Genomic DNA, 19,164 nt, shown 5'->3' on the forward strand with positions numbered 1-19,164 from the left:
ATATATATATATATATATATATATATATATATATATATATATATATATATATATATATACATATACATATACACACACACACACGTGTGTGTTTTGCATGTTATTTTGGCATTACTACGTATCACTTATCAGTTTGCACTATGCAACTATGTAAAAAATGTATAATTGAGATAATAAAGCCGCATACAAACATTATCTATTTTTTGCTTTCTTGAGTAAGGCAGCTCCAAAATGCAGGCGTTTCAGCCTAGCTCAGTGTGGTGGTGGGGCAGCCAGTGGAAAATGCAGAGCGTAGGGGTTGGTAATCTTCTTTACTTATGGGGACACTACGTCACCGCAAAATCTACAGGGAGAGCTAGAAAGTTCCAAGCCCCTTGGGTGCTGCAATAGATTTACATTAGAAGTGTCCATCTAAGAATGCTGAAGGTCATTGGCCACAAATAAAACAATGTCAAATCATGTTATGTCTACCGTAGCTTTGATTGGACTCATGTCGACATCATACTTTCAAAATATTAGCTATCAAGCCAGACAAGCAGTCATGAATCACATCGACAATCTACTGGCAAATCCTCTTCAATCCTTGTCATATGAAGTGAAATGATAGGTTTTATCTATCTATGCTATATGGCCATAAACATTACACAACAAGTTGGAAATTGCAAATTCAACAATGAATGGTTAGGAAGGAATCAGTGGCTAACTGCAAGCATTGCATGGCAATGACTATTTTCCTTCCCCTGTCTGCTATTTGATGGAGAGGGTGTGTGGTGGTCCAACGTTTCAATCCTTCTGAGTTCAAGACAACTGGGAACTCTGTGGGGGGGTGGCTCCTACTTCAAACAGTCATCCAACTCGCAATTCCAAGTCGGGAACTCGGGCCTCTTGCTAGAGCGCCAACCTGAAGATCACTGATGTCATGATTCGACCTTGTTTCCCCCCCATAGCTAAGGAAGTAATACGAAGTGTATGTTGTGTAGTAAGCCGTTAGTAGCCCATGTGCCTCACCCTAATAATTTGGTCCCTTTCCCCTTACTGTTTTGACTTGGTGGTACACATGTAGCCTGTTTTAGAGAAATATTGTTGAATATTGTAAGAGCATTCATTGTCTGCTTATATGCTCCCTTTATTTATCCTACGGTTCTGACTTGGTGTACAGGGAGAATACTAAGAACAGCCCATGTTCTGAATTCTGTCGCTGTACATTTCAAAAGTGCTGAACAAACAGTTATATTGATTACATCCATCCTAGCTCTCTCATTGTTTTAAATCTAAATTATGGATGGCCTCTTTTGCGCTCATCGTTCCCTTATGCCATAGTTTGTACATCTCAATTGTCAGTAGAAACCACATTTGTTTAAGCAAGTCAGCCATATCAGCTATGTTTTAAAAAAAGGCAGTAACTGAGGCTGAATTAACTGTTTCACTGGTAAGGATTCCCTACATGGTGCTTAAAATAAAGCTCTGCTGTCGGGACAGGTTTATGTAGGCCCGAACAGTTTGTGGGCATAGTTTGTCACCGTTATAATGCAATGTTTAGTGTTGTGGCCTTACTGGCATGCATTAAAAAAAAGTTTGCCCCACCAAGATTCATATGCTAAAATCACCACTGTATACTGTCAAAATAATGGAAACACAAACAAAGTGTCTTAATAGAGCGATGGGGGCCACCACGAGACAGCACAGCTTCAATGCACCTGGGCATAGATTCTACAAGTGTCTTGAACTATCGGAGGGATGCGAAACCATTCTTCCACTAGAAATTCAATAATTTGGTTGTCCCATAAGTGTTCAATTGGGTTGAGATCTGGTGACTGAGACGGCCATGGCATATGGTTTATATTGTTTTCATGCTCATCAAACCATTACGTGACCACTCGTGCCCTGTGGATGGGGGCATTGTCATCCTATGGGGGCATAGCCACGGTAGCCAAAATAATGGCCTATCGAGCATTTTTATACATGACACTAAGCATGATGGGAAGTTAATTGGTTAATTAACTCTGGAACCAAACCTGTGTGGAGGCACCTGTTTTCAATATGTTTTGTATCCCTAATTTACAAAAGTGTTTCCATTATTTTGGCAGTTACCTGTATATAATTTAGCAGACATTTATCCAAAGCGACTTACAGTATTGCGTGCATTTTTACGCCGCTGCTACTCTGTTATTATCTATGCATAATCACTCTATCTACATGTACAGATTACCTTAATTACCTCGACTAACCAGTGCCCCCGCACATTGACTCTGCACCCTGTATATGTATATATATTTTACTGCTGCTGCTCTTAAATTAATTGTTCTATTTTATTTCTTATTCATATTTTTTTTTAACTGCATTGTTGGTTAGTGGTTTGTAAGTAAGCGTTTCACTCTAAGGTCTACTACACCTGTAGTATTCGGCGCATGTGACTAATACAATTTGATTTGATGACTCACGTCAGTCTCCAGCAGGTTGTGCATGGAGCTCTCAGCCATCTCTTTGGACTCATGGAACTTCTCCAGGGCCGATCTCAGCTCCTCGTCTGGGATCTTCCCCTGCCGCTTCTTCTTATAGTCATAGTCCAGACGCCTGCCCTCCAGCTTCTTCAGATGATGCTGAGCAGGGAGAAGGAGAGAGCCCTCCCTTAGTTGATTTTGCAGGGTTAGAACAAAAATGTGTAACATTGGGGGAGAGTTGAGAATCACTCATTCTAGATCTGTACCTGGATCTCTTTGATGTCCTTGTCAACGACGGCCTGCAGCGGGTCGATAAAGTTTTGCTTGACGTCGATATCCAGAGAGTCCTTGACTTCGGCCAGCCTCTTCATGGACTCGCCCACGTCCACCAGGGCCCCACCTACAGGACAAACATTTACATGAGTGGGTACACAATCCACTCAACTGCCACAAAGGACAATGTTCTTCTGTTGAGTACTGTTTTGAGTGGTCATTACTTCATACATACACACACACACCTGGAATTCTGTATTTTGAGGGGCAAAGGCTAAAATAAAAAACGTATGGCGATTTATGAAACCAATTTCTTTCTTACCAAAGTTGGTGTCCTCTCCCATCTCTCGTCCGAACTTGGCCATGCTCTCCCCCAGCAGCCCCTCAGCCTGGGGGTAGCCAGGGCTCTTCACCTGGCCCCGGATCTTAGACACTGTGTTCAGCATGGTCAGCTTGGCCCTGGACGCTGGGTTGGGCTGCAGGTACTCAGAGGTTTTAGAGATTAGATCCACCACCGCTTTGCTGGTAACATCTGCCCTCTGTGGGGAGGAGAGAAAGGGTAAGACAATTATGTACAACTTCCTTTAACAAAAACGGTTGTTTGTAGTACAGGAGGGTCGTTTTGTTAAGGGGAAAGAGTCCTTACCTTCTCCAAATCTTTGAAGTCTTCATCCAGCTTGGTTCCTTCTGCACCCCCCACCTTCTCACTCACCATCTACAAAGGACAAGGGAGGAGAATAATACGTTGACTACAAGTCTCTTTCACATCCATTCTGCACTGGACATTAATTTTCGATCACAACAAAGCAGACCTAATTCAGACAGAATAGTAGCATATAGAAGTGAAACGTGGTATTGTGTACAGATCCTTGTGACATGGGGTGGTGCATTATTATGCTGAAACATGAAGTAATTGCGGCAGATGAATGGCACGAAAATGGGCCTCAGGATCTCATCATGATATCTCTGTACATTCAAATTGCAATTGATAAAATGCAACTGTGTTCGTTTTCTGTAGCATATACCTGCCCATACCATAACCCCACCATGGGGCACTCTGTTTACAACGTTGACATCAGCAAACCGCTCGCTCACACGAGCCATACACACTGTCGGCCATCTGGCCGGTACAGTTGAAACCAGGATTCATCAGTGAAGAGAACACTTGTCCAGTGTGCCCGTGGCCATCGAGGGTGAGCATTGGCCCACTGAAGTCGGTTACGACTCCGAACTGCAGTCAGGTCAAGACCCTGGTGAGGACGATGAGCACACAGAAGACCACTTTGTTTTTAGTATTTTTCATACTATATTTATTTATTTTTTCTTTATTTTTAGTGGCAGCCTACAGGTACATGTTTTATAAACGTTAACATCTAAATGGATAATGTACCTGTAACTCCACCCCCAACAAAACAAAAAAACACATAAAAAACATGGTTTAATAAAAAATACAATTTGCTGTCAGCATAATTTTATTTGAATTCATTTTGGGGTAGAATGTCCTTTTAAAAAGTCACCAGAGCAGACCCCACAAGTCACCGATAGACAGGAACACTTTCAGACAGAGACGTTCTCACACACACACACAGACACACCCATGTGCACATGCACACACAATCACCAGAAGCTTTTGGTTGATTGGCAGGTAAAAATCACTCTTTTTGAATATTCCTCCACCATGTGACTCAGTGCAGCTGTCTCCAGGGCATTTATCTCACTACATGCACACAGCAGATGGGTTAGTCAACCAGTCTTTACATTAGCAGTGTTCTTTCATCTAAGTCATGGAGACCCAGTGTATGCAGGCTTTCACTCCATTCCAAAAGTTTTACACCACTGATTAAAACGTATCAACTAGTAACTACTCATCAACCTTAATAAACCTGCCCATCAATGTGCAATACACTCTCAAAGACCGTACGCCTGCTTCAGTCTTGCTTCAGCTGTTGCCATGCATCGTGAAACAAGTTGCACCTGAAGTGCAATAACTGTTGCAGTTACCATAACCTGGCGTGCTCAATGCTGTCACATTACATGCTCAGTGGCCAGGTTTCAGCTACTGATAGCTGTAATCCACATGATGTCATATGACATAACATGTAGGACTGGAGGTGGGCCTGCCTGGGAGTGGGAACATATTTCTGGTAAGTTTGTTCATGTTATCAACACATCTCTCTGGTGTACGTTCACATGATGAGCACCAGCCATTTTGCAGGTTCTCCCTCCGTGCATTAATGCTGCCATAGCCTATTCCATGATCTGCGGTTCAAGATGTAGCAGTAGGCTACTAATTTTAAAACCCCAGCAGCAAAATGATCAACATATGTTGCCAAGCGCCAACTCAAAATAATTCCTCATATGACAGTAGAGTCAATATTATGAATTGGAACAGACTAATGTATGGAGTTCAGTGACACAAAATGAAGCAATTACGTATTGGTTTTCAATGTCATAGGCATTGAAATTTGACATGAAATAATTTCAAGTTCATGTTGACCGTGACTAACAAATGAGCTTGAACTGTGTCAGAGAGAGAAGAGGAAGCGCAAGAGTGTCTGTATATGCGTGTGTGCCAGCAGACTGTTACTGACGTTGTATTGTACGTGCATAACACTTTGCATGTGAGTGAGTGTGTGATAGTGTGTGTGTGGAAGTGACTGTGTGTGTGTGTTTATCGGCAGGCTGTTGACCTGATCGGTTCTCCTGGTAAAAATAACGACCCAGGAATCCGGTTTGGGCACTACTGCTGCGTTGTGAGATTTACGAAACACACCATGGCCCACACCCACGAGCGAACAAGTCACCCCACCAGATACTGGGTAAGTAACACACCAACAGACTAGTGTTGCACGGTGTACCAATTAGAGGTCGACCGATTATGATTTTTCAACGCCGATACCGATTATTGGAGGACCAAAAAAGCCAATACGATTAATCAGCCGATTTTTACATTTATTTGTAATAATGACAATTACAACAATACTGAATTAACACTTATTTTAACTTAATATAATACATCAATAAATCCATTTAGCCTCAAATAAATCATGAAAAATGTTCAATTTGGTGTAAATAATGCAAAAACAAAGTGTTGGAGAAGTAAAAGTGCAATATGTGCAATGTAAAAAAGCTAACGTTTGAGTTCCTTGCTAAGAACATGAGAACATATGAAAGCTGGTGGTTCCTTTTAACATGAGACATTAACATTCAATATTCCGAGGTTTTAGGTTGTAGTTAATATAGTATTTATAGGACTATTTCTCTCTATACCATTTGTATTTCATATACCTTTGACAATTGGATGTTCTTATAGGCACTTTAGTATTGCCAGTGTAACAGGATAGCTTCCGTACCTCTCCTCGCCCCTACCTGGGCTCGAACAAGGAACACATCGACAACAGCCACACTCGAAGCAGCGTTACCCATCGCTCCACAAAAGCCACGGCCCTTGCAGAGCAAGGGGAATAACTACTCCAAGTCTCAGAGCGAGTGACATTTGAAACGCTATTAGCTCGCACCCCGCTAACTAGCTAGCCATTTCACATCGGTTACACCAGCCAGTAGGCTGATAGGCTTGAAGCCATAAACAGCGCTGTGCTTGCGAAGAGCTGCTGGCAAAACGCACGAAAGTGCTGTTTGAATGAATGCTTAAGAGCCTGCTGCTGCCTACCATCGCTCATTCAGACTGCTCTATCAAATATCAAATCATAGACTTAATTATAACATAATAACACACAGAAATATGAGCCTTTGGTCATTAATATGATCAAATCATTTCGAAAACAAAACGTTTATTATTTCAGTGAAATAAGGAACCGTTCGGTATTTTATCTAACGGGTGGCATCCCTAAGTCTAAATATTCTTGTTACATTGTACAACCTTCAATGTTATGTCATAATTACGTAAAATTCTGGCAAATTAGTTCGCAATGAGCCAGGCTGCCAAAACTGTTGCATATACCCTGACTCTGCGTGCAATGAACGCTAGAGAAGTGACACAATTTCACCTGGTTAATATTGCCTTATATGCAGGTTTAAAAATATAAACTTCTGTGTATTGATTTTAAGAAAGGCATTGATGTTTATGGTTAGGTACAGTTGTGCAACAATTGTGCATTTTTTTTTTTTCAAATGCGCTTTTGTTAATTCATCCCCAGTGTTGCATTGATTATATGCAACGCAGGACACGCTAGATAAACTAGTAATATCATCAACCATGTGTAGTTTAGCTTTCCACCTGGCTACTCCTACCCCGGTCAATAACACTGCACCCCCAACAGAAACTCACCCAAGCCTTCCCCATTTCTCCTTCTCCCAAATCCGTTCAGCTGATGTTCTGAAAGAGCTGCAAAATCTGGACCCCTACAAATCAGCCGGGCTAGACAATCTGGACCCTTTCTTTCTAAAATTATCTGCCGAAATTGTTGCCACCCCTATTACTAGCCTGTTCAACCTCTCTTTCGTGTCGTCTGAGATTCCCAAAGATTGGAAAGCAGCTGCGGTCATCCCCCTCTTCAAAGGGGGGGAAACTCTTGACCCAAACTGCTACAGACCTATATCTATCCTACCATGCCTTTCTAAGGTCTTCGAAAGCCAAGTCAACAAACAGATTACCGACCATTTCGAATCTCACCATACCTTCTCTGCTATGCAATCTGGTTTCAGAGCTGGTCATGGGTGCACCTTAGCCACGCTCAAGATCCTAAACGATATCTTAACCGCCATCGATAAGAAACATTACTGTGCAGCCGTATTCATTGATCTGGCCAAGGCTTTCGACTCTGTCAATCACCACATCCTCATCGGCAGACTCGACAGCCTTGGTTTCTCAAATGATTGCCTCGCCTGGTTCACCAACTACTTCTCTGATAGAGTTCAGTGTGTCAAATCGGAGGGTCTGCTGTCCGGACCTCTGGCAGTCTCTATGGGGGTGCCACAGGGTTCAATTCTTGGACCGACTCTCTTCTCTGTATACATCAATGAGGTTGCTCTGGCTGCTGGTGATTCTCTGATCCACCTCTACGCAGACGACACCATTCTGTATACTTCTGGCCCTTCTTTGGACACTGTTAACAACCCTCCAGGCAAGCTTCAATGCCATACAACTCTCCTTCCGTGGCCTCCAATTGCTCTTAAATACAAGTAAAACAAAATGCATGCTCTTCAACCGATCGCTACCTGCACCTACCCGCCTGTCCAACATCACTACTCTGGACGGCTCTGACTTAGAATACGTGGACAACTACAAATACTTAGGTGTCTGGTTAGACTGTAAACTCTCCTTCCAGACCCATATCAAACATCTCCAATCCAAAGTTAAATCTAGAATTGGCTTCCTATATCGCAACAAAGCATCCTTCACTCATGCTGCCAAACATACCCTTGTAAAACTGACCATCCTACCAATCCTCGACTTTGGCGATGTCATTTACAAAATAGCCTCCAATACCCTACTCAACAAATTGGATGCAGTCTATCACAGTGCAATCCGTTTTGTCACCAAAGCCCCATATTCTACCCACCATTGCGACCTGTACGCTCTCGTTGGCTGGCCCTCGCTTCATACTCGTCGCCAAACCCACTGGCTCCATGTCATCTACAAGACCCTGCTAGGTAAAGTCCCCCCTTATCTCAGCTCGCTGGTCACCATAGCATCTCCCACCTGTAGCACATGCTCCAGCAGGTATATCTCTCTAGTCACCCCCAAAACCAATTCTTTCTTTGGCCGCCTCTCCTTCCAGTTCTCTGCTGCCAATGACTGGAACGAACTACAAAAATCTCTGAAACTGGAAACACTTATCTCCCTCACTAGCTTTAAGCACCAACTGTCAGAGCAGCTCACAGATTACTGCACCTGTACATAGCCCACCTATAATTTAGCCCAAACAACTACCTCTTTCCCTACTGTATTTAATTAATTAATTTATTTTGCTCCTTTCACCCCATTATTTTTATTTCTACTTTGCACATTCTTCCATTGCAAAACTACCATTCCAGTGTTTTACTTGCTATATTGTATTTACTTTGCCACCATGGCCTTTTTTGCCATTACCTCCCTTCTCACCTCATTTGCTCACATCGTATATAGACTTGTTTATACTGTATTATTGACTGTATGTTTGTTTTACTCCATGTGTAACTCTGTGTCGTTGTATGTGTCGAACGGCTTTGCTTTATCTTGGCCAGATCGCAATTGTAAATGAGAACTTGTTCTCAACTTGCCTACCTGGTTAAATAAAGGTGAAATAAAAAAAAATAAAATAAAAAGTTAACTAGTGATTATGAGTGACTGTTTTTTATAAGATAGGTTTAATGCTAGCTAGCTACCTTGGCTTCTACTGCATTTGTGTAACAGGCAGGCTCCTCGTGGAGTGCAATGAGAGGCAGGTGGTTAGAGCATTGGACTAGTTAACCGTAAGGTTGCAAGATTGAATCCCAGAGCTGACAAGGTGAAAATGTGTCGTTCTGCCCCTGAACAAGGCAGTTAACCCACCGTTCCTAGGCAGTCATTGAAAATAAGAATGTGTTCTTAACTGACTTGCCTAGTTAAATAAAAGGTGTCTTTTTTTTTAACAAATAAATTAAAATTGGCAAAATCAGCGTCCAAAAATAGCGATTTCCGATTGTTATGAAAACTTGAAATCGGCCCTAATTAAATTGGCCATTACGATTAATTGGTCAACCTCTAGTACCAATACTTCAGCGCTTTTTCGAATACTACAACATTAAGAACGATCCAGTATTAGAAAGTTACTTTTGGTTCTTCTATCAAACGTATCTCACGTTTGGAAATCAACTAAATATACTGAACTAATTAGAAAAGCAACACATTTTCCCAAGTTTATCATAAGACATGAATAGCACACATCAGTGATTCGTATTCCCCGAAGTCTGTGTGTGTTAGCGGTGTGAGTATGTCTACCAGCTTGTGTAGCCATTAGGAATGCTAATGATAACCGTTTTCTGGTAGATGGAAAGGCTTTCCCAAAAACCTTCTCAAGTTAAGTACAAACTAGCCTACACCTACCTGGCAGAATCAGGATCATTTGCATCAATCAAGTGGGCATTTGTTTTGCAAACTCCATGTGAGCTAAAGAAACACTGCTAAACAAAAACAGCTCTAGGTGCATGAGCACTTGAAATAAAGACTAACTACACTCAAATCAATATTTAGAGTTTTACCAAACCTCAAAAATTGTCTCCTATGTGATTTCAGCATGGTTGTGGACTTAAAAAAAACAGAAGCATTGGATGCTCTATACATTTTTAAAAAGTGAAATTTTGAAAGCAAATCTCGCCCCACAAAAAAATAAAAATCAGTCCATCTCCCCACTTAGTTTTTTTTCTCCTTCTGCAGTATCGTGATAGTATAGAGCCCTCAAACTCAACTCTGGACCTCAAAGCCTGTTCCACTGTGTTTTTCCCCCCAGTGCTACCTTCTAAATCAGGGACTGATTTAGACCTGGGACACCAGGTGGGTGCAATTCATTATCAATGTTGAACATAAAATCAGCAGGCTCCAGCACTCGTAGGGTCAGAGTTGAATACCCCTGGTATAAAGTAGTGATACTAAAATGTGGGTATCGTGACTAGGGTTGGGCCGATATGTGATTCAATAGAATATCGTGATATTTGACATTGACGATATATCGTGAAGTATAAGACTATACTCTATTTGAAATGTACTAACCAAAATTAGACAGTTTTATCAGTTATGCTGTATCAATATGTTGAAAATTACATCTAAATTGATGAACTAAGCTGTCATGACTTTCTCTCCTTAGTAAGGATCAAAGGCGCCAGTTCAGCTCGGCACAAGGCTGACAGATAGCCAGACCCCCACCCGCCCCCTCCCACCAGAGAGGAAGGGGGGAGTTGGGCAGGTTTTATGACTTAACGCAGGTCGTAAACTTTCTCTCTCTTGCCCTGCAGTATTGAACAAAGGAATGTGCTGTGTATAGAGAGAGACTCTTGCCAAAACTTCAACACCAGACACCGGGACAATATATTTCCACATCCAAACATTGGGGATGATGAGGGATGGAATAAGGAAAATGTCTATTTTGTGATGTCATTAAAATGATCAGAAAGACTGTATAACAAGATAACTGTAACTCTGAAAGTGTACACGTCCTAGTTATCAGGTTTGCATCTAAATGTTGTATAAAATAAATTACGTATAAGAATACTTTTGAAATGATAGAAGAGTGATTTTAGCCTTTAAATGAGATAATGGCTTTTCCTTTAAACCTGGGCCCAGTCAGTAACCACGCCCATGTGAGCACAGACATTGTGTCAACAGGACAGATCACCCTCCAAGGCCAGAGTTCGCTGATAATTTAAATACAGACCAGAGAATGTGAGGACTTGGTCCACACTAGAGGTCGACCGATTAATCGGAATGTCCCATTAATTAGGGCCGATTTCAAGTTTTCATAACAATCGGAAATCGGTATTTTTGGGCGCCGATTTCCGATTATTAAAAAAAAAATTGTTATACCTTTTATTTAACTAGGCAAGTCAGTTAAGAACACATTCTTATTTTCAATGACTGCCTAGGAACTGTGGGTTAACGGCCTTGTTCAGGGGCAGAATTACAGATTTTCACCTTGTCAGCTCAGGGGTTTCAATCTTGCAACCGCACAGTTAACTAGTCCAACGCTCTAACCATTGCACTCCACGAGTAGCCTGCCTGTTACGTGAATGCAGTAGAAGCCAAGGTAAATTGCTAGCTAGCATTGAACTTATCTTTTAAAAACAATCAATCATAATCACTTATAACTACTAATCCAGTTTAGCAGGCAATATTAACCAGGTGAAATTGTGTCATTTCTCTTCAGGGTATATGCAACAGTTTGGGCTGCCTGGCTCTTTGCGAACTAATTTGCCAGAATTTTACGTAATTATGACATAGATTGAAGGCTGTGCAATGTAACAAGAATATTTAGACTTAGGGATGCCACCCGTTAGATAAAATACCAAACCTTTCCGTATTTCACTGAAATAAACGTTTTGTTTTCGAAATGATTTGATCATATTAATGACCAAAGGCTCATATTTCTGTGTGTTATTATGTTATAATTAAGTCTGATTTGATAGAGCAGTCTGACTGAGCGATGGTAGGCAGCAGCAGGCTCGTAAGCATTAATTTAAACAGCACTTTCGTGCGTTTTGCCAGCAACTCTTCGCAAGCACAGCGCTGTTTATGACTTCAAGCCTATCAGCCTAATGGCTGGTGTAACCAATGTGAAATGGCTAGCTAGTTAGCTGGGTGTGCGCTAATACTGTTTCAAACGTCAATCGCTTTTAGATTTGGAGTAGTTATTCCCCTTGCGCTGCAAGGGCCGCGGCTTTTGTGGAGCGATGGGTAACGACCCTTCGAGTGTGGCTGTTGTCGATGTGTTCCTGGTTCGAACCCAGGTAGGGGCGAGGAGGGGGACGGAAGCTATACTGTTACACTGGCAATACTATAGTGCCTATAAGAAAATCCAATAGTCAAAAGGTATATGAAATACAAATGGTATAAAGAGAAATAGTCCTATAAATACTATATTAAGTACAACCTAAAACCTCGGAATATTGAAGTCTCATGTTAAAAGGAACCACCAACTTTCATATGTTCTGAGTAAGGAACTCAAACGTTAGCTTTTTTACATGGCACATATTACTTTCTTCTCCAACACTTTGTTTTTGAATTATTTAAACCAAATTGAACATGTTTCATTATTTATTTGAGGCTAAATTGATTTTATTGATGTTTTATATTAAGTTAAAATAAGTGTTAATTCAGTATTGTTGTAATTGTCATTATTACAAATAAAATTTGGCAGATTAATCGGTATCGGCTTTTTTGGTCCTCCAATAATTGGTATCGGCATTGAAAAATCATAATCGGTTGACCTCTAGTCCACACGTTAAAATGGGTAGAACTACAAGACCAAAATGGTAAAGACCAAGTGACAATGTAACCTTAATTTAACTTGGCAAGTCAGTTAAGAACAAATTCTTATTTACAATGACAGCCTACCAGGGAACTGCCTTGTTCAGGGGCAGAACGACAGAATTTTACCTTGTAAGCTCGGGGATTTGACCCAGCAACACTCTGACCACTAGGCTACATGCCAACCCCTGAAGGTGAAGACTAGACCAAACATTCCCAGTCTGCAGCTGGTATATAAAAGTAGTCTAGGACAATTGACCAAAGACCGGAGGGAAGACAGATCCATTTCACCACCGTGTGGTACACCTCTGATGTATCCATTCTAAGAACACTCCAGAACAAAATAAGCCTACAACTAAGAACATTGTGACCTCTGGTGGACAACAAGAGACTTACATCAAATTACTTGCCATAAACAGACCGAGTGGTTTCAGAGAGACGGCAGAGAAAGACATCTACGAGTAAGTATATGTTGCATTTCTAATCCGAATGAGCGGTTATTAGGGTGCTAAATGTTCATACTTACAGTGAGCGTAGTTTCCAAATGTATGTACGATAAGTCCACTCTGTCTCTCCCGTTCTTTCTTTCCCCACCCCCTTTCAATTGTGTAACAAGCCGTCATATCGGATTAGTCCACTAGGGACTGTTTTCATTGCATTATGTTAGTAATCAATAACCTATACTGTGTGTGTGTTTATGTATTATTTAGTTAGTAAATACATAATTAAGCAAATTCGTGTTTCGCTGATTCATCACTTTGTAAATATGGACGAACCCTAAACTAAGTCAACAACATTCAGAACGAGTGATATGAGGAAATGATTGATTGATGACTGGTATGATATCGATATATTCCTGAGTTAATTTGGGAAACGGTAACTCATTAAATAAACTTTTCCCGTGGTGCCCCAAATTCCTAATCAGTTAACTGTTACATGGTAAATTTAATTGAGTAATAATTAAACGTAGTAGGTAATTATTCGATGAATAGCATTCATCACATTAATGATAGCCATGTCACAACAAAGCCTTATTTTTTCACCGTGTGAATAGGACTATAATATTGTAAATAAGCACAACAATTGCAGTCTGGAAACATTGTCATTAACGTGGCAAAACAGTTATATTGGATATTGTGATATTTGGAGCAGAATATCATAGAAGAGGTCTCCCAAATATCACCCAACCTTAATCGTGACAACACTACAACAGACTGCACTCATATTTCCAAAACAGGCCCCTATAACATAGCAGATGGCCTCATAATAAGGGTACACCTGAGTCTCTGCACACTCATGGGACATTTAATGACAGGGGCTTGAGGGTGACTATGCCCAGCCTAATTGGTGTCTATGCAAAATGACCTGTCTGAGACTAGGATATGCTGTAGAGGTGAGTGGTACAGTCAGAGGCCATTCCAGTTCACACACATACACACAAACACATTGTGTTACAGCAGTATTTATGGAGGGCCTCAAGTGTATTTACAAAAACCTAATAGGCCCATTTCAACAGTTTCTCTCTCTCAAAGCTGTCAGATGACTTCCTTAGGACTATACAAACTGTTCTGTAGTTATTTCCCTTGATGCCAAATGCAGATTCTGTTCGTATCGGCAAGGGCTACAATGCGTTTCATATCCGTTCAATAACAAACGTATTATTAGATAAGTGCTATTGTTAGTGTGACAACTACATCACGCACTAAATTCCACAAAAGGGCATGTTGTATCTGGCAAGTAGAGAGTGAGGAATTCACCTGTTATGGCTGGTAGACCCATGGAGTCAATCATGGTTACCAATCATCCCCATCCATATGCAAATTAGCACTATCACTCCAACTACAAGATCATTTGTCATGGAGATGGACAGATGAAGGGAATGGTAGAGGGGGAAGGGAATAGTTTGTAGAGAGAACAACAGTGCGGTGGGTCTGGAATAGAGGTCGACCGATTAATCGGAATGGCCAAATAATTAGGGCCGATTTCAAGTTTTCAACAATCGGAAATCGGTATTTTTGGACACCGATTTTGCCTTTTTTTTTACACCTATATTTAACTAGGCAAGTCAGTTAAGAACACATTCTTATTTTCAATGACGGCCTAGGAAAGGTGGGTTAACTGCCTCGTTCAGGGGCAGAACGACAGATTTTCCCCTTGTCAGCTCGGGGGATCCAATCTTGCAACCTTACAGTTAACTAATCCAACGCAATAACGACCTGCCTCTTGTTGCACTCCACAAGGAGGCATTCGCCTGTTACGCGAATGCAGTAAGCCAAGGTAAGTTGCTAGCTAGCATTAAACTTATCTTATAAAAAACAATCAATCAATCATAATCACTAGTTTTGACACACAGTTGATGATATTACTAGATATTATCTAGCGTGTCCTGCGCTGCGTATAATCTGACTGATCATACAAGCATACAAGTATCTAAGTATCTGACTGAGCAGTGGTAGGCAGAAGCAGGCGCATAAACATTAATTCAAATAGTACTTTCGGCCCCTTGAAGTTTATGACTTCAAGCCTATCAACTCCCGAGATGAGGCTGGTGTAACCGAAGTTAAATGGCTGGCTAGTTAGCGCGCGCTAATAGCGTTTCAAACGTCACTCGCTCTGAGCCTGTGGTTGTTTCCCTTGCTATGCATGGGTAGCGCTGCTTCGAGGGTGGCTGTTGTCGTTGTGTTTCTGGTTCGAGCCCAGGGAGGAGCGAGGAGAGGGACGGAAGCTATACTGTTACACTAGCAATACTAAAGTGCCTATAAAGAACATCCAATAGTCAAAGGTTAATGAAATACAAATGGTATAGAGGGAAATAGTCTTATAATTCCTATAATAAACTACAACCTAAAACTTCTTACCTGGGAATATTGAAGACTCATGTTAAAAGGAACCACCGGCTTTCATATATTCTCATGTTCTGAGCAAGGAACTTAAACGTTAGCTTTCTTACATGGCACATATTGCACTTTTACTTTCTTCTCCAGCACTTTATTTTTGCATTATTTAAACCAAATTGAACATGTTTCATTATTGATTTGAGGCTAAATTGATTTTGACGTATTATATTAACTTAAAATAAGTGTTCTTATTGTTGTCATTATTACAAATACATGTGTTTTTTATTTTATTATTAATAATAATCGGTATCGGCTTTTTTGGTCCTCCAATAATCCGTATCGGTATTGGCGTTGAAAAATCATAATTTGTCGACCTCTAGTCTAGAAGGAATGGAATGTCCCTCTCCATCCAGAAACACTACACTTCCCTCCATCCCTCCCAACAAACGGACACATGACGGTAACTTCAGTCAGAGGTGCATTCTCTGTAGTCATGACAATGGATATGGCAATGCAGGCTGTACAGATAAGCATCTGTAGTTTTACCAATATATTTAGCTATTATAATAAAATGTCCATGACATCATCCCGACACACACTTGTTGGTTGAGCTCAGATAAAAAGGTTTAATGTCTTGTTCACTCACACAGCTAGTTTAATTCGCCTCTAGTCTACCCTGCTTTACCCATCCCTCTAATGGAAATCTGGCCGTAAACCCAGGCCAGGATGTATGTCAGGAGAGTGGTTGAATTTTTATGCTGAACTCAGCAGAGAATGAGAGGGGGGGGGGGTATTTAAATTGAGTCAAGTCAACATTCTGATACGAAACTCACTAGCTAATTTAGCTAGCTATGCAAACATATAATGACATCGCTGCAATGGCGCTGTTTTCAAACGCGTTTTTTTTAATGGCAAATTGAAACATTGTAGTGAGCCAGCCGTAGCAAATGTAAACATTGTGTCAATCGCATAACGACGCGACAAAGTAACTGCACAGTCAAGAGTTTCTAAACCGTGCTGAACTGACATCTAGCTAGCTGCTAACAGTAGCTAACTAACATTCCCAACTCACCGGCGCTATGCCGATTTAACTTTGCGAGGACTTTACCCGTCCACCGAAGTTATCCATTAGACTAAATTAAAAGTTGAATAATTTAGATAAACATTTGGGTCACATATTTCCTCGTAAAAAAATAACATTAATAGCTTTTGCATAAGTAACGCTACCGCTAGCAAGCTAACGTTAGCCGAAGTAAAAAAGTTGTTGTTCACTGACCTGGCTGGCTTTATAAAATTGTTTCTTGAAGCCTGCGACAGACATTTTTGCAGCAGGATATTAGTTTATTTCTTTACGTGCAAGCTCCTTCAAAATAAATGCTGAAAGTTAGATTTTAGGAATAGCTCGCTGAAGTTTCTCTGCTGCTTTGACCATACACGTCTTCCAGATGGTTTACCTTATGCCTTGGTGAGTGGAACTTGTCTGGCAACCATACTTCCTGTAAAGAGTAGTAAAATCTGTTGCTAGATGACGATTTTGCAACTCCCACTATTGCCCAAGGGGATTCAAGTAACTGTCCAGTGTTCCCAGATGTATATGAAATATGACCTATAGTTACTTACAATATGAGTTAAATAGTTTTCCTTCCAAAATGTTTTTAATTAAGTATGTTACAAATAAACGTTTCTGTGTTGGATTGGTGTAAACCCAGTGCTACTACATGGCACAATGATGACAGCCCTTCTCTTTTTGAACACATCTAACCAGTTTTCCAGACATGGATTAGGCTAAAACCTAGTTCTGAATTTGTAGAGCATGTATGAGTCATAAAACCCGGAAATGGTTCCAATCGTTTTTTCCATCTGGGATTTTGAAAATAGCCACTTCATGTAAGGTCTGTGTTTCATGTCGGTTTACCCTGGTGTGATGTTTTAACTTCGCAAATCTCTCTGGACAAGGTAACTTTTAGCAATAATTAGCATTGCACATTTTTGCAAGTAAATTGAGGTGAATATGTTGAGAAAACTCACCTTGACCAAGAGAGAATTACATGGCTATCAAAAATGTCACGTTAAGGTAAGCTTTTTTGTAATATTCACGATGTGAAAAATGAATGGTGGAAAAACCATTGGAACCATTTATGTGTTTATAGGTGTTAATGAGCATTCACTGTGGCTGACAATTTTAGTCCAGCACTAGGTCTAATCTGTGTTAATGCAATATTAGTTTAGAAATTGTACGAGGGGTTTGATTGGTTGTCAGAAAATGTATTTTTTTTTCTCCGGGTTGATACCTCATTGTTTGCATTTTGAAAATCTAACCGTTGTAAAGATAAGGGGATGCATGTGGGATTTTGAGTGAGAAAGACCGAGGTTGTGCCAACAACATCAAAGACACATTCAAGACTGATGTCAAGAAGAGTTAGCCATCTTCTTTATCTGCTGAACTGTGAGAGGACAGGTGGTTGCTACAATGAAAGGTGGATGCCACTTGGAATCTTCTTTCACCTTTACCCAATCCTCCATACAGGTAAAGGAAATTAGATATTGGTGAAGGGACTAGCTGTGGGCCGTAGATGGGACAGCTCTACTGAGGACAATGGATGCATCTCAGTCTGCTCACTTTCCTTTCCCAGTGTCAAGGGGTGAATGTTTTTGGCAACATTTGTGCCTTATGCAGAAGGGTGCAATATTCACACTGCTGCATATTATATTTTAAAAATGGTTTCTGATGTCAGTTGGCCAATACCTTTCTACATGCAGGCAATCATGTCTGTTCAGTGCAATATATTTGTATCTGAATATTTTACAATTCCATCCTGAATGATCCAGGACCCTATTTCAGAAAGCGGGTTTAGTGAACTAATTGTTATCACCTGTTCTGAAACCCGAAAACCCTCTGAGTTTGACAGCTCAGAGATAGTCAACCCAGAGTTCAGGTTTAAACTCAGTTTGTTAAACATGCTTTCTGAAACAGGGCCCAGGTCCCACTCTACAGTTTGGAATGCGATGTGGTGTTGTTTCTGCTCTCTTGCCAACTTCTTAAGGAATTGTCATGCCAAACAATGACAACGGAGTAGGCAAAAGCACAGATCTGGGACCAAGCTAATGTGTTATACATAGGCCCATTTTGGTCCCTAGCCCTTTAAGTTCTTACAACTTCAGTGTTCACAGATCAGGATCAGCGAGAGCAATATGGCAGACGCTCCACTTAGCTTGTTGGAAGACTAGGGGGAGCCATCACGATAATATTCACACCTATCTCGTCCTTTCAGAAATATTATTTTTGTTACCCCCCTCTATACTGTAGCACATACAAGTATATTGTGTATTATCCTGAAAACAAGAATATGATTATACTGAAATTTAAGGGATATCTAGACAAATAATGTTTTAATTGTGAACTTGTTGCCATACTATTGCCACTTCATTACATGATGTAAGTGGTATTATTTTTTTAATGTGAATAAACCAAGAATTGAAATGTTTAAAAGACAGACTTCACTGATTCAAAAGAAATACTTTTATTACATTCTTTAAAGCACATGTAATGTAACCCAATGTACAATATATATATTGAGCTGACTGACTCGTTTACTCTTTAACTAACAAAATACCTCTTGTACATTTTGGGGGGAAGACAGAAATGTTATTGATTTTTTTAAATTTAATTTCC

At 40.6% G+C, this 19,164-nt stretch overlaps 1 protein-coding gene across 4 annotated transcripts in view; it reads right to left on the bottom strand.

Moving 5' to 3' along the window:
- Positions 1–17,228, bottom strand: part of LOC110508430 (endophilin-A2) — a 27,184-nt gene extending 9,956 nt beyond the window's left edge. For 2 of the 4 annotated variants that reach the window (XM_036966984.1, XM_021588948.2), the window contains exons 1-5: positions 16,768–17,224; positions 3,361–3,429; positions 3,037–3,253; positions 2,708–2,841; positions 2,442–2,600 (exon numbers count right to left, since the gene is read on the bottom strand). In XM_036966984.1, the coding sequence (XP_036822879.1) occupies positions 2,442–2,600; positions 2,708–2,841; positions 3,037–3,253; positions 3,361–3,429; positions 16,768–16,812 (624 nt within the window). In that variant the 5' untranslated portion in view covers positions 16,813–17,224. Of the gene's footprint in view, positions 1–2,441; positions 2,601–2,707; positions 2,842–3,036; positions 3,254–3,360; positions 3,430–16,767 lie in introns of all 4 variants that reach the window. The other 2 variants (XM_036966985.1, XM_036966986.1) reach the window with 2 other exon arrangements.
- Positions 17,229–19,164: the final 1,936 nt, after the last annotated feature.

The sequence above is a fragment of the Oncorhynchus mykiss genome, chromosome 28, assembly GCF_013265735.2.
Source record: "Oncorhynchus mykiss isolate Arlee chromosome 28, USDA_OmykA_1.1, whole genome shotgun sequence".
In the NCBI taxonomy this organism is placed as follows: Eukaryota; Metazoa; Chordata; class Actinopteri; order Salmoniformes; family Salmonidae; genus Oncorhynchus; species Oncorhynchus mykiss.